Source organism: Anopheles arabiensis, chromosome 2 (genome assembly GCF_016920715.1).
Source record: "Anopheles arabiensis isolate DONGOLA chromosome 2, AaraD3, whole genome shotgun sequence".
Classification (NCBI taxonomy): Eukaryota; Metazoa; Arthropoda; class Insecta; order Diptera; family Culicidae; genus Anopheles; species Anopheles arabiensis.
In genome coordinates, this window is record NC_053517.1 from 59521172 (window position 1) to 59534040 (window position 12869).

The window sequence follows — 12869 nt, forward strand, 5'->3', positions numbered from 1 at the left end:
CATCAAACCGACTCATCATACAAAGAGAGTAGAATGTCGTGCGTTCTAGGCCGGATCATAATAAGCACTGAGAGCAACCGACCCAGCGCAGATCGCCGACAACGCTGAGAGCAGCTGGTTCAGATCGGATCGATAAGATCGTTGATAACAGTCGGTTCAGGTCGGATCACACAGAACGGTGGGAGCAACAGGTTCAGTTTGAACCTGCTTGGGTTAAAAATAAGGATCGCGGTCCGGATGCTTGCATGCTGGAACGGATCGCACCTGGCAGGTTCGGAACGCAACGCGCATCACTACTGGGAGTGGTGGGAGCTCGAAAATCGAACCAACCCGATTCCAATTCCGCGTTCGGAATCAATTCCGGGGCCGATTCCGATGCTGGAGTCGATTCCGATTCCGGAGTTGATTCCGATGCTGGAATCGATTCCGAAGTTGGTTCCGGAGCCGATTTCGAAGTTGGTTCCGGAGCCGATTCCGGAGTTGAATCCGGAATCGATTCCAGGATCGGAATCGGCTACGGAATCAGAATCGTCTCCGGAATCGGGAATAGCAATTTGCTTTGGTAACGGAATCAGGCTTGACTCCAGAAATGGAATGGTTTGAATTGAAATAAGAAGTGTGGGAAGCGAAATAAGGCCGGGAATCTCCATGTGAATAGATCATTTACAAGTAAATTTTGATTCTTTGCCGCTATCAACACATACCATCATTGGACCCAAACACCTATACCTAAGAAGATGCCGAAACCGACTTCGTTTCGAAGCCAATTCCGATTTCCGGAGTCAATTCCGATGTCGTAGCCGATTTTGATTCAGGAGCCAATTCCCGAACTAATTCCGATTCCGAAGCTAATTCTGATTCCGGAGCCGATTCCGATTCCCGAGCCAATTTCGGAACCAATTCCGGAGCCAATTCCGATTCCGGAACCAATTGCAGAGCCGATTACGTAACCGATTCTGGAACCAATTCCGGAGCCGATTCCGGAACCAATTCCAGAGCCGATGATAATTCGTTTGTGAAATTCAAATAAAATGTAATTATTCACTGACTACACGTAAAATCCTTGTTATCAGCAAATATTCATGGTTCCTTGTTGGTGATAAAATTTTTGTTTTCAAGTAATAATCGAAGTTCCTTGTGTCTTGTAAAATTCTTGTTTCACACACCTGCTGGAGGAACGAAAAGTTTAACCGCGAGGCCACATGAGGTGGAATATACAGCGAAATGAACTATATGACAGGCGAAATATCTGACGGATAAAGCATCACAGCAACCAGCTGATGTGCAAATGTAAACAAATGACGTGCACAAAATCGTAACTAAACCCATTGAATAACTTCAATATGGAGTACTTCGTCCTTTTTGAGTCAACAGTTCATAATTTCTTCCAATTAGGGAATGTTCTGCTTAAGAAGATATTATTTTTAAGTGAATTTAGAAAGCGGATGTTGTGTCTCCGCCAACCCTTTAGCTGTATCTGTCAGATATTTCGCCTGTCAAATAGTTCATTTCGCTGTATATTTCACCTCATGTAGCCTCGCGGTAACAGGCATAGAACAGCACAGTACATGTTCTAATTGGGTAAAAGAAGTCCAATTTACTTTTAATTAAACAATGACAGTTAAATGAAACATCAAATCGGCACACACTGATGCACTAAGCACACCGTCTTTTGCCTATAACCCGGCGACGAATAAAATAGATCCTTGAATTGAATCAGCCATGTAATATTCTAATTGGATTCTAATTATTAAAATATTCCAATAGTAAATAAGTGCAAAATGCAGTACAAAACTCTCATTCAAAAATTTTCCCTTGGCTCTCTGTCAATGTACTCTAAGCCAAGGTGTTTTAATATGACAAGGTAAAGTTGTTCAGAGCAAAATGACATTTCTCAGCGAAAGCGATAAAAATCAACCTTCTAAATACATACACACTTAAAAATATTTCACGAACTCGGTTAAAAATACTGCCGAAATCCGACGGCTCTTTCGATTCTTGCTGATATGTCAGTTGAAAAATCCGAGTAGCCAAAAATCAGTACCATTTAAAACTGAAATATCAGTTAAATAAATATTTGAACCGAAACTCGGCAACACAACTTGCCGAGAACATACGTTAACACAGCTGTCACCGAGCTCGTCCGTCAAAATAACCGAGATTTCAGCTTTACTATTTGGATTAGCCGAGGCTCGGTATTCTATCTGTCATTCGCCATTGTGTTAATCTCGTGCTAATGAAACGAAAACCTTTCGGAGTGATGTTGTGATGCAAAATTAAAAGTATAAAAATATAAGTGAAAATGAGTCTCTCAGCGTGAAAAAAAAAACCGAGTGTCAGTAGCGTGCGATCGAGCACGGGTATGGAACGGGGTTGGGGCTAGGAAACTCCATCAGCGCACGCAACCGGTGCTCTTCAGAGCGTCGCTCGGAGCAGTCTCTATTGAAGGATCATATGTGGAAGCTAATCCGATTAAACGGCCTGGCTAAGGTTGAACCAGACTTCCAGGATTCATTTCCAGTCACCTACACGAGTAAGTAAGTATCAACACTCGACCACGTAAAATCTAAACAGGGTTCACTCAGACTTGTTTCACTCTGTCCATTTTACAGAACCGTGCCTGTACCAGTGCCCGCTCCTTACCCGGCTCATTTTCCTGTACATATACCACATCCAAACCCTGTGCCCCATCCGGCGGTTGAACCGACGCCTGTCCCTACGCTTCCCATCACACCAGAAATCTCATAAGATTAAGGTGACTTTCTGCCGTCCTGCAACAGTAAGGGGCACGATGGTGAAATCATGCTGCAGAAGGTGTACACCGGCCATCATCATGGGCATCATGCTTTGACTATTTCTCCCAGTAAATAATATTGTTTATTTATGTTACCTAAATAAACCCACTTGATACGCAAATAAAACCACTAAAATAAAGATAAAATGTTTTTATATTTAGCCGAAATCTCGATTTGCTCTAACCGAAAATCTCGGTTAAACGTAAACGTCAAAACAAAATGTCATTAACCGAGATGTCGGCAACAGAAATTTAACCGAGATCCTTGCCGAGATCTCAGTTGTGCAGATCTCGGCAAAAATTAACCGAGATTCGGCAAAAATTTTTAAGAGTGTACATTTTGCTATAAACACATCGACCTGTTTTCATTCAAAGACCTTGGTTTTTTTGTTCCGTTCAGATGACAGTTCCCTTAGTGAGAGATGCTACTCACCTCTAAAAGTGAGGCTAAAATGGAAACCATAGTGCTTCTAATGTGCATGCTTATTCGGATGCCGAAGAATGATGCACATTAACGGTAAAATCGACAGTTTTGGCTACTTGGGCGCCATCATACAATCGTTCCGTTGATAGTTACCTATTAATCGGTGTTTCTGGTCACTCTGCTTACCGCGGTTGGAAATTGAAAAATCTGTTATTTTAACAACAATTTCTATACTATGCACGGTATATTTTGCGCAATATTCTTCAAATGATCCAAGTAACCATGTTCATGAAACCATCAATGTCACGTCATAAAGCGAAAGGCCATGGGAGCAAGGATAATGTATTTAGAAGGTTGATTTTTACCGCTTTTGCTGGGCGACATTGTGGGGGACATCTGTCACTCTCTGCATACAAATTTCATTACCCCACATCAGCCCTCCCCGATTTTTATACCGGAGCCCCCGGAAGAGATGTGTCAAGTCGAGAAATGTCATTTTGCTCTGAACAACTTCACCTTGTCATTTATAACACCTTGCATGGGAGTGACAAAATGCTGACAAATTTTTCAAAATGTGAGCTTTTGTCAAAATTTTGAGCTTTTGTCAAAATTTTGTAACCTGGAGCAGCCAGGAAAAAAGTTGACAAAAGTTGACAAAATTTGACGTTCGTGAAAAAGCGTAAACAAACAGCTATTTGGCGCAGTTGTGACCCATTGTTATGATAATAATGCTAAAATGCATGATTCTAAATGATTTATGTACCTATTTAGTACTTTTTAAACAAAATATCGATGATATTCAGATGTTGGAGCTTTTTTTTGCTCTTGTGTATGTTTTTGGTGCGGCCACGAGAAAAGCTCTTTTTTGCAGTTGACAAGCAATTTTGACAAAGTTGAAAAAAATTTCAACATTTTTTCAGCTCCGTGGCCACGCGCTCATAAATGGTAAAATTAGGCCTATATTTTGCTTGAACGACATTCGATTCCAACCGAAGAACTCGAGTCGAGCGGGAGAAAAGTTTGTATCGCCAAGAAATCCAGTCGGAATGAGTGTAAAAAAACGAATTCAGCACTTCTTTAAAATCATTTTTTCCATATTTTGTTGGAAATGGGGTAAACATGAGTGATGAAAGTGTTGATAAAATTATGTGAAACTTAATTATACACGTAAACTGTGGTCTAATTTCTTTGTGAGGTTAAATTTGCACGCTTATGCTGTCGACAGAAAATCTCTCGAATGCACATTCCTGTTAGAGCAATACGGTTCCAATTTTTACTTCGTCAACTCGAATCTGCCGATGAGTTACTCGAAGCGGATCGTTGCTATCAAAACAATACGAAAATGAACATAATGAACGTGCGAGTTAATCTTCTCCAATGCCGAACGCAATATAATAGGCCTTATAGGTAGTATACTTATCTCTATGCAGCCCGTCAAATTGACGGATGGATTGATTACATTTAGTTTATTAAGTTTAGTTGTATGTTTTTTTTTTACAAAAGTAAATGTAGGAGAGAATGAGAACTCCAAATCACCTATTAACATAAATAAATCATGATATAACTGATAAAGCGATGACGAAAATAAATCATGATATATGATATAACTAAAGTGGTCGCAAACAAAATTAACTTATTCCTCGTGTTTTTCGAAACTCACGCCAATATTGGTAAAAATGTGGCATCAAAAGATATCGATTCATGTGTTCGGTTTAACAATAACAACTATTACAATAAATTAGGATTTCTATTTATGCAGAGAATTTCTATTGAAACAAAAAAATTCTAACGATTCATAATTTTCATAACATAGGCTTTTCATGATTTTAACCAATCTAAATATGTATCCATCCGTCGAATTGACGGGTACTCGTAAAGATAGGTACAAGAGACATCCGTGTTAAAGATGAAAAGAAATGTTTTCAAATGATTATTAAGACTAGTGTCATAACAATATTAAAATAATGGATGACATAAAAAAAGAAGTTCACATTTGTGTCCAGAAAGCAATCATAGGTGTGGTTTATTAGTTTTTTACTGTTCAATAATTACAACCGGTTATTATAATCTATGATAAGTCATATTTTTGAAGAAGTTCAATAATTTTACTTACCTCGACAACTGCCGGAGAAGATTTTTTTGTAGACATGTTGAGAAACCTTTCTTGGGCCTGACAGAACTTAGCAGTTTTTTTGTCATATTTTTTTTTGTTTTCCTTCACACCACCAATGTGTAATTTTCGAAATTCTTCCAACGGTAATAATATCTGCTCGTGAGCGCGATCCAGCTTTGTTAAAATTTGAAATGAAAAAAAAGGAACGAAATTTAGATGTTTTTAAACACTAGCCCAATATAACTATAATCACAAATTTGAATATTTATTCAATTTTGCATACGGTGTTGCATGTAAAAGAAACTGCAAACAGCTTGTCATATATCAATGGGGAATTATTTCTATGGTTAACAGAGCAACGGACGAACACTTTGCTTAACTCTGTACTTTAGATTTTCAGGTGTGTGCAATACTTTTTTTAATTATTTTGTGCATTACTTTGAAAACGTTTAAAAGTGGAGGTTAAATAATTCCTTCAAACCCAAAGTGAGTTGATAGATCAGGCGGGCTTATCTAGTGCAATTTGACGTCTAAAAACGAAAATAGGAAGAAAACCTGGTTTTACAGTTAGATCCAAAGTGTATGAATATCTGTGGTCTCGTCCCATACAAATCGACAACTAATTTCGTAATCAAAAAAAGATCCTTTTGACAGAATGGGTGAAATGAATTTCCATAGGAACCGTTCGCTTTGTTCTTAGCAACACATACGTAGTACACATTGGTGTCCTCATCGATGGCATTATTTTGATCCAAAAATGGATTTTAATTAGTTCAGATTTGGTTTAGCTTACAATAAGAAATATTTTGAGTGCTTTTTAAGGTATTTCAGAGCAAATAACGAAGATTCTAAGATTGTTTGTGTATTAGGCAAGTCGTCAGAAAGCTTGTTTGGGGAAATGTTTTCACCCATGCTGTCAAAAAGTGACGTTCAACTTTTGCTATAAAAAACAGGCTATGAGACCACCTGATCTTCATACACTTTGGTTAGATCCATAACAAACTGGTTACTTAGATGATTTTTTTATGGACTCACTAATAACTCTATCCAAAATTTTCACAATTTTACTCGATATTTGAGGTCAATCGGTGGTCTGTTGAACAGAACCAAAGGATATATATGCAGACACTCTGATAAATTCCTCAATTTCAGTATCAAATCATATCTGGTTCGGTTGGTACACTGCTCCTTGCTTGCTGGCAGAAAGGATTCAATAATTGCTTATGTATCAGATTTGGCGAAGGAAATGTTCTTTTTTGGAGAATCTTCGTTTTAATCCAAGAACTGGCTGTCACGCAAGTTTTTTTTTTGGCTTCTTTCTTCGTGCTACACCTAAGTAAAACCACATACAACTTCTGCGAGATTTCGTTTAAACTTCAAGGCATACTAGATTTTGTTATGGAACAAACCGTCAAATTGTGTGTCGATCCCCAAATGACAATCCAGCCTGCTCTCAACCATGGCGAGCTCAATGACAGCTGCTTCAATCCATACTGAGAGGCTATCATCGTTTCCTCCTGCATACTGAGCAAGCTTGTTTTTTCCCTCGCTGAGGCGAGATGATTTTTTTGTATGGTGAGCAGATCTATCGCCGATGATTGCTCTAATGATATGATCAAGCAACAGCCGCTCACATGATGAAATCATGATGAGGTCGGATTTTGGAGTGAGTAAAAATATCTTCCCCACATCGAGCCGCCATTGTGTTGTGGTTTGAGAAGAACATCATCAAGATCATCTACGAATTGTTTACATTTGTAAAACGTGCAATAATTGACCGTGGGCTACATTTCTCGATTCTTTTGTTGAAAGAGCATATCAAATATCCCAAATCAGTTAAAATATAGTGAAATGTTGTATCGGACACACGATACTTACAAGAAAACATAAAATCAAACATGGGAAGATGATGAACATCTTCCCTTACTAATAGTTGATTTACAGCCTCTAGGTAAGTGTAAAATACCCAACAGAGTGCTGTTGTCCATGTAAGAAAAAGTGTTTAAATTGCAGAGGGTGATTCTTTCTCCGTCGAGGCATCAACAAAAATTGAAGCAGCGTTTGACGATGAAGAAGATACCCAGTTGTGCGATGACCATTAACCGTTAACGTAGAAAATCAAGAGGAATATTACATGGATTGAAAATACCTAGAGATAATACGCATCAAGTCGAATTTAATACGGAAAATAATGATCCACAAAAAGCGAAAATAATGGCGAAAGAAACGAGTGCGGCGGGCCGCAATACCATCTAATATTTCATGAAAGGCCATGTTTTGGATTGTGTGTGATTGTTAGCAATGGCGGATTAAGACGAGTGGAGGACCTTAGCGGTCACACCAAAGAAGAGGCTTGATTGAAGCGTCTAGCAGGGGATTGTATCAAATGTCCTAGCCAGAGAAAGATTGAGTAGCAATTTTATGTAGAGATAGGAATTTCGTAATTGCTGCAAAACAGGTGTGTGTGGGTCAGTATGCAATACGCAATAAAAATGCGAAAACATGCTTTGCACTGTTTTGAGCAGAACTGGAAATGATTTTACAGTTGTAATTTAACATTATAATCACATCAGAACCTATGAATAAGAGGCATTATTGCTGTTTGTTGATGTTTTTCCTAGTAAAATGTGTTGTCATATCCATGCAGAACGCAGCGAACAGATACCAGCGTGCGTCACGCAATGCGTTGCGATACGCTGCGTCGAAACAAGTACCAAGCCCTTACGACGATTCGCAGATACGGCGATTTTTATTTTGACAGTTTAAAGTTGTCATTGATGTATTATTTTGAATTTCTGGGCTGATAACCGTTATATACACATTTTCAAAGATTCCACAACAACCCGATCTTGAATATCTGTATTGTGTAGGGCTTCTAAAATATAAAAATACACTATCGAACATTATTTTAATTAAAATACACGATATCATCGATTACAACTCTTCAACTTCGGTTATAAACTTTAAATTCATAAATATTCGACATACGACTTTTTCGACTTACGCCTTGCTTTGGGACACTTTTTCAGTCCCAAATACAGTCGTATCTCGGGGGACAGCTGTACTGTCAATTGCTATATTTGCGTTAGATGTTGCTACGCATGCGAAATTAAGTAAAAACTTTGTATACAGAAAGGGGAATAAATCCAAAGGGCAAGCGAAGAGCAACACATACAAAGAGCGAGAATGCCATGGCGAGGAGTGACTAAAGCGGTTATCACACATAGCTGAATACTGCCATATTCGGATGACGTTTATCCTTGAAACGCGGGCTTTGACATACAAAATCCAGTTGCACCATCACCAATTATTGCTGCAACTTTGTTTTAAATATTTTTCATTTTTCACATTCTATAGAAAATATTACATTTGATAGATAAAAACCAACTTGGAGCAAATCCGGAATTGGCTAGTCAAATTTTCGGAACGATGTGTATGTGTCAAACGCGATATGACAATTCCGAAATTATAGCGTTGCATCTACCTTCTTCGATTTTTGTGGAGTCATTCCACATTTCGGGTCAACCCGAACGACTCCGGGTCGCTTACGGATGGCTCCGACCCGATAGGTTCGGGTCGACCCGCCCATCACTAGTGCAAACCCTGGTTATCCACTACTTGGCGTGGTTATCCGGACAACTAATGAATTTTGCAACCCTATGTACATTTAAGCTGTCTACAATAGTATCGTTCGTTCGAGCCAGACTACTGCTTCAATTGCTCGACTTGAGGCGATTCAACGTAAGCTCACGTGATATGTCCTACGCCTACTTCCCTGGCAGGATCGCAATAATCTTCCTCCGTATGCTGCGCGGTGCCGTCTTGTGGACATTGAGCCTCTTTCGGTTAGAAAACGCAATGCACAGTGCTCTTTCATCGCTGGTTTCCTAATGGCTCTGTAGACTGATCACTTTTATTTATTTATTTTTTTAATACAAATATCTGCCTCAGAGGGCTAAATATAGGGATACTTATAAACTAAAACAAGTATACACTATTATAGACAACACAAGTAGGATGATAACGCTAAGAAGGAGAAACTAAAAGGGAGTCAAAGAACTGTAGGAAGAGGGGGCGAGGGGATTGAGAGAATATGAAAATCTAACACGCCAGAGCCACTATTGAAGCGATGGAGGGATCGAAAAAACTAATCGTTGGTACCATAAAGCGTTCTTCTCGTTGATATTTAAAAGAAATCACGGCGTAGAAGAAAGCGAGAAGGCAAATACAGCGGTATTCTGTTGAGCAATGAAAGACAATCAATCTAATCTCGAAGCAAATAAATGATAACCAAAGCTTGAGAAGCAAAGCGACAATCGTGCAGGCTCCGATTGCCCCAAAAGACGTCTAATGGCAATACGGGTGAATCTGCGATGAACGCAGTTGCATCGCGTCGATATCTACAAACCAACTCGACCACTTAGGTCTACAGAGACCACTCTTCAGAGAGACTCGCTCCGGTGCTGGTCGGTCTGAGCGTATGTTCCGCATGTCGACTGTATTCAACACTGTTTCAGATTGCTTCGACTGTAACATTTCAACTCAGTGCTTCAAAGAACGTCTCCGGCTTCTGCCGAGGCCACAGTAAACTGTGATACAAATCTTGATTTTGCTATGTAATTTTTATGAACTGTTACCCATCCTTATTAAGCCATGTTATGAAGATGACCCCAAAAAAATACATGTGAGCGCGCTGGTGTTTTTTCTTCTTGAGGCCTTCTAACGAGCTCCAAGAATCCTCTCTACCTCAGGGCTTCGCACGGCCACTTACAGGCCCCAATCTTCTCGTAACAGCCAAAGAGGACGTTTTTTACCTCGCGCTCCTCGACTAACCCGACATATATACCCCCGTGTTTAGTGCAGTGTAGAATTTTCTGTATCCATGCAGTGCAGTGGTGGAAAGTGTTGTTCGTGTTTGGTGGTTCAGGAGTTTTGTGCTGTAGTGTAGTGCGTGTGGAAAAAAACTTAGGCATCCTTTTACATCGTTCGTTGTTTTCACACTAAATAAGGGTTTTAAACATTTTTAAGAACTGTTCCAACGCACTTTACGTTGTTTCCATTTCTCAAAGCGCTACGTAAAGTGCTGTGGCCCAAGGTTGTAGCCTGTTTTGTGAGTGCAAATAGTGGATGTTTCTAAAAAGTGAGAATTTAAATTGTGTGTGAGTGGGAGTGAGAGTTTAAAAATCAGGAGGGCCCTCATTAAACATTTATGTTCAGAAGTGAAGTGGTATTGTGGTGCAGTGGACAATAAAAACAAATAAATTGTGACAGTGACGTTTTTCAAGTGCCACTGCTGAGAGGACCGACGATATGTCGGACCCTCCTCCTGCCGCGAGGACTCATCCCCCTCCCGGCACGAGTTCCCGGTCTAGGACATACTCGGAATGGTTTAACGACGAGGAAGAAGAGTTAATGTATCTGGTTCTGACTACTGAAGAAGGAAAGCCGCTAGCAGACCCGTTCATCGTCGGTAAAAGTCTACAACAGCATGTTGGACGACCAGTAGTAGGTAACCTTATATATAACAGAATCAAGTACCTTTTGAAAATTCGATCTTTGACTCATTATAAAAAATTACTATCTCTAACAAAACTTTTTGACGGACCTCCCACCCCAAAAACCCTTCACAAAAATCCACATCTCCCATACCTATCCCTTCCACTTCCAATCCCCTCAACTACCAGGGACAGGAGCCCCTTCTCTCACACGATAATGCCCCATTCATCGAGGTGAGGAAGTCAGAGAGGAAGAAAACTTCTATAACACAATGACCACATACACCACACCTTCTATTTAAACAACTTCAAACATGCATTTTCCAAATGCCCATCCTCCATGAAATAACAATACACATTTGTTTTCTTTGTCCTGGAATATCAGAAGCATGAGCCGTAATTCTAATGAAATAAGAATTCTAATTACCCGTCACAACCCAACAATATTAAACCATATGAATATTTCTAAAACACACCCCCGCAATAGCCTTTAAAATATCTTCACCCATAAAATCCACAATTATTAGTTTGTACATTCCCTCTCCCTATCCCTTCAATTGTTTCTCAGGAAATAGAAACTCTATTACCAAAGCTACCACTAACCGCTATAATTCTTGGCGATTTCAATGCCCAACATGCTACCTGTAAAAATCCCGGCTCTAATACTCGTGGCCTCGGGACTATTTTGATACCTGTAGCATCGAGGTCATTCCACACCCCAGCCACACGTACCTGTCTCACTAGTGGGATTTTAGATAGTTGTGCTCGTCTAGCTTCTAGTTTTTCTGTTTCCATTCATAACGATACCCATGGCACTCATCACCGCCTACTTTTTGTCCATATTCATCAATTGACCTACAGCCCTCAAAAACGTCCCCGGTGGAAATATGAGGAGGCCGACTGGGAAAAATACAAAATTGAAATGACATACACCTTACCCTTAGATGATCCTCCCTCGCTTACACGCTTTACTAAAACAATAACAAATGTAGCCTTTACTAGTCTTCCTTTGACAATAAGACCCTACGCAAAGCACGGAAGAGTCTCCAACGCTAAAAATAAAGAAACAATATTTTTACCCCGCTTTTGGCTGATCAATACCGAGAATCCAATCGGGAATCAAAAGAAGCCGTAAAATTTGCAAAAAAAAATCTATCTTGGAGCAAATTTGTTTTTCAAATTAACCCTAAGACAACCACCAAAGTAATTTTCTAGAAAGTTGCAATTTTATCCGATAAAAACCACAAATCTGCACCAATCATTCTAAAAAAAGAAAAAAAACTATCATTTCACCAACAGAAATACCTAAGGCTTTGCTCGATACTTTTATGATACATCTGCAACACATTTCCATCCCATACAATTTTCCATCTCATTTTCTAACCCATAAATTCATCTCTGAGTCCAGACCCCTTCCACCCATTGACGCCTCCGACCAAAATAAATAGTCTTTTTTCTCTTGATGAGCTCAATTGAGCTCCGAGGCATGTCTTCTGGCCCGGACAACATTGGTTATCCAATGTTTCAAAATCTCCCTTGCCGGTCCAAAACAGTCCTTCTTCGAATTTACAACAATATTTGGTCTTCCGGGAACATACTGATGACTGAAAAACCTGTTTCCCAATTCCCATTCTTAAACCCAATTTACCACCACATGAAATAGATAGTTACCGCCCCATGTCTTTCCTGAATTGCGTTGGTAACCATGCGGAGAATGGTAAAGAGAAGACTGAGCAAGAAATAGAAGACCGTTACCTCCTTAGTACCGTTCCCGTAGAATGGCCCGTATTTGCAACGCCTGCACCATGGAAATTGCGGAAGCATCTATCAGCTGCTGCCTGTGCGACTCTCCATTTCATCAGCACTGCACTTCAGTTCCCGCTTATTTGTTCCAGCGCATTTCGGAATATAAAAAATTACACTGGTGCTGTATTGGCTGCAACAACGTATTTATGAATCCGCGCACCAAGTTCGTAAAAGACGCAGCCATGCAATCTGGCTTCCAGGCGGCAATAACAACAGTAGGCGAAAGCATCACGACCG

General features: G+C 39.8%; 2 protein-coding genes across 4 annotated transcripts in view; one reads left to right on the forward strand and one right to left on the reverse strand.

Moving 5' to 3' along the window:
- LOC120894796 (rho GTPase-activating protein 26) overlaps positions 1 to 12869 on the reverse strand; it is a 233603-nt gene that overhangs the window by 131207 nt on the left and 89527 nt on the right. For all 3 annotated transcript variants that reach the window (XM_040297622.1, XM_040297621.1, XM_040297620.1), the window contains exon 4: positions 5332 to 5505. In XM_040297622.1, coding sequence (XP_040153556.1) covers positions 5332 to 5505 — 174 coding nt within the window. The remainder of the gene's footprint in view (positions 1 to 5331; positions 5506 to 12869) is intronic.
- LOC120894799 (cyclin-dependent kinase inhibitor 1C-like) lies at positions 1955 to 2833 on the forward strand. Its single transcript, XM_040297625.1, has 2 exons — positions 1955 to 2537; positions 2613 to 2833. Exons 1-2 carry the CDS (start codon positions 2455 to 2457, stop codon positions 2746 to 2748), a joined length of 219 nt encoding a protein of 72 aa, XP_040153559.1. The 5' UTR covers positions 1955 to 2454; the 3' UTR covers positions 2749 to 2833.

Coding starts and splice junctions, on each gene's coding strand:
- LOC120894799 (XM_040297625.1), top strand. CDS start 2,455: ATGTGGAAGCTAATCCGATTAAACGGCCTGGCTAAGGTTGAACCAGAC. Junction 2,538..2,612: donor CCAGTCACCTACACGAGTAA/GTAAGTATCAAC, acceptor TCCATTTTACAG/AACCGTGCCTGTACCAGTGC.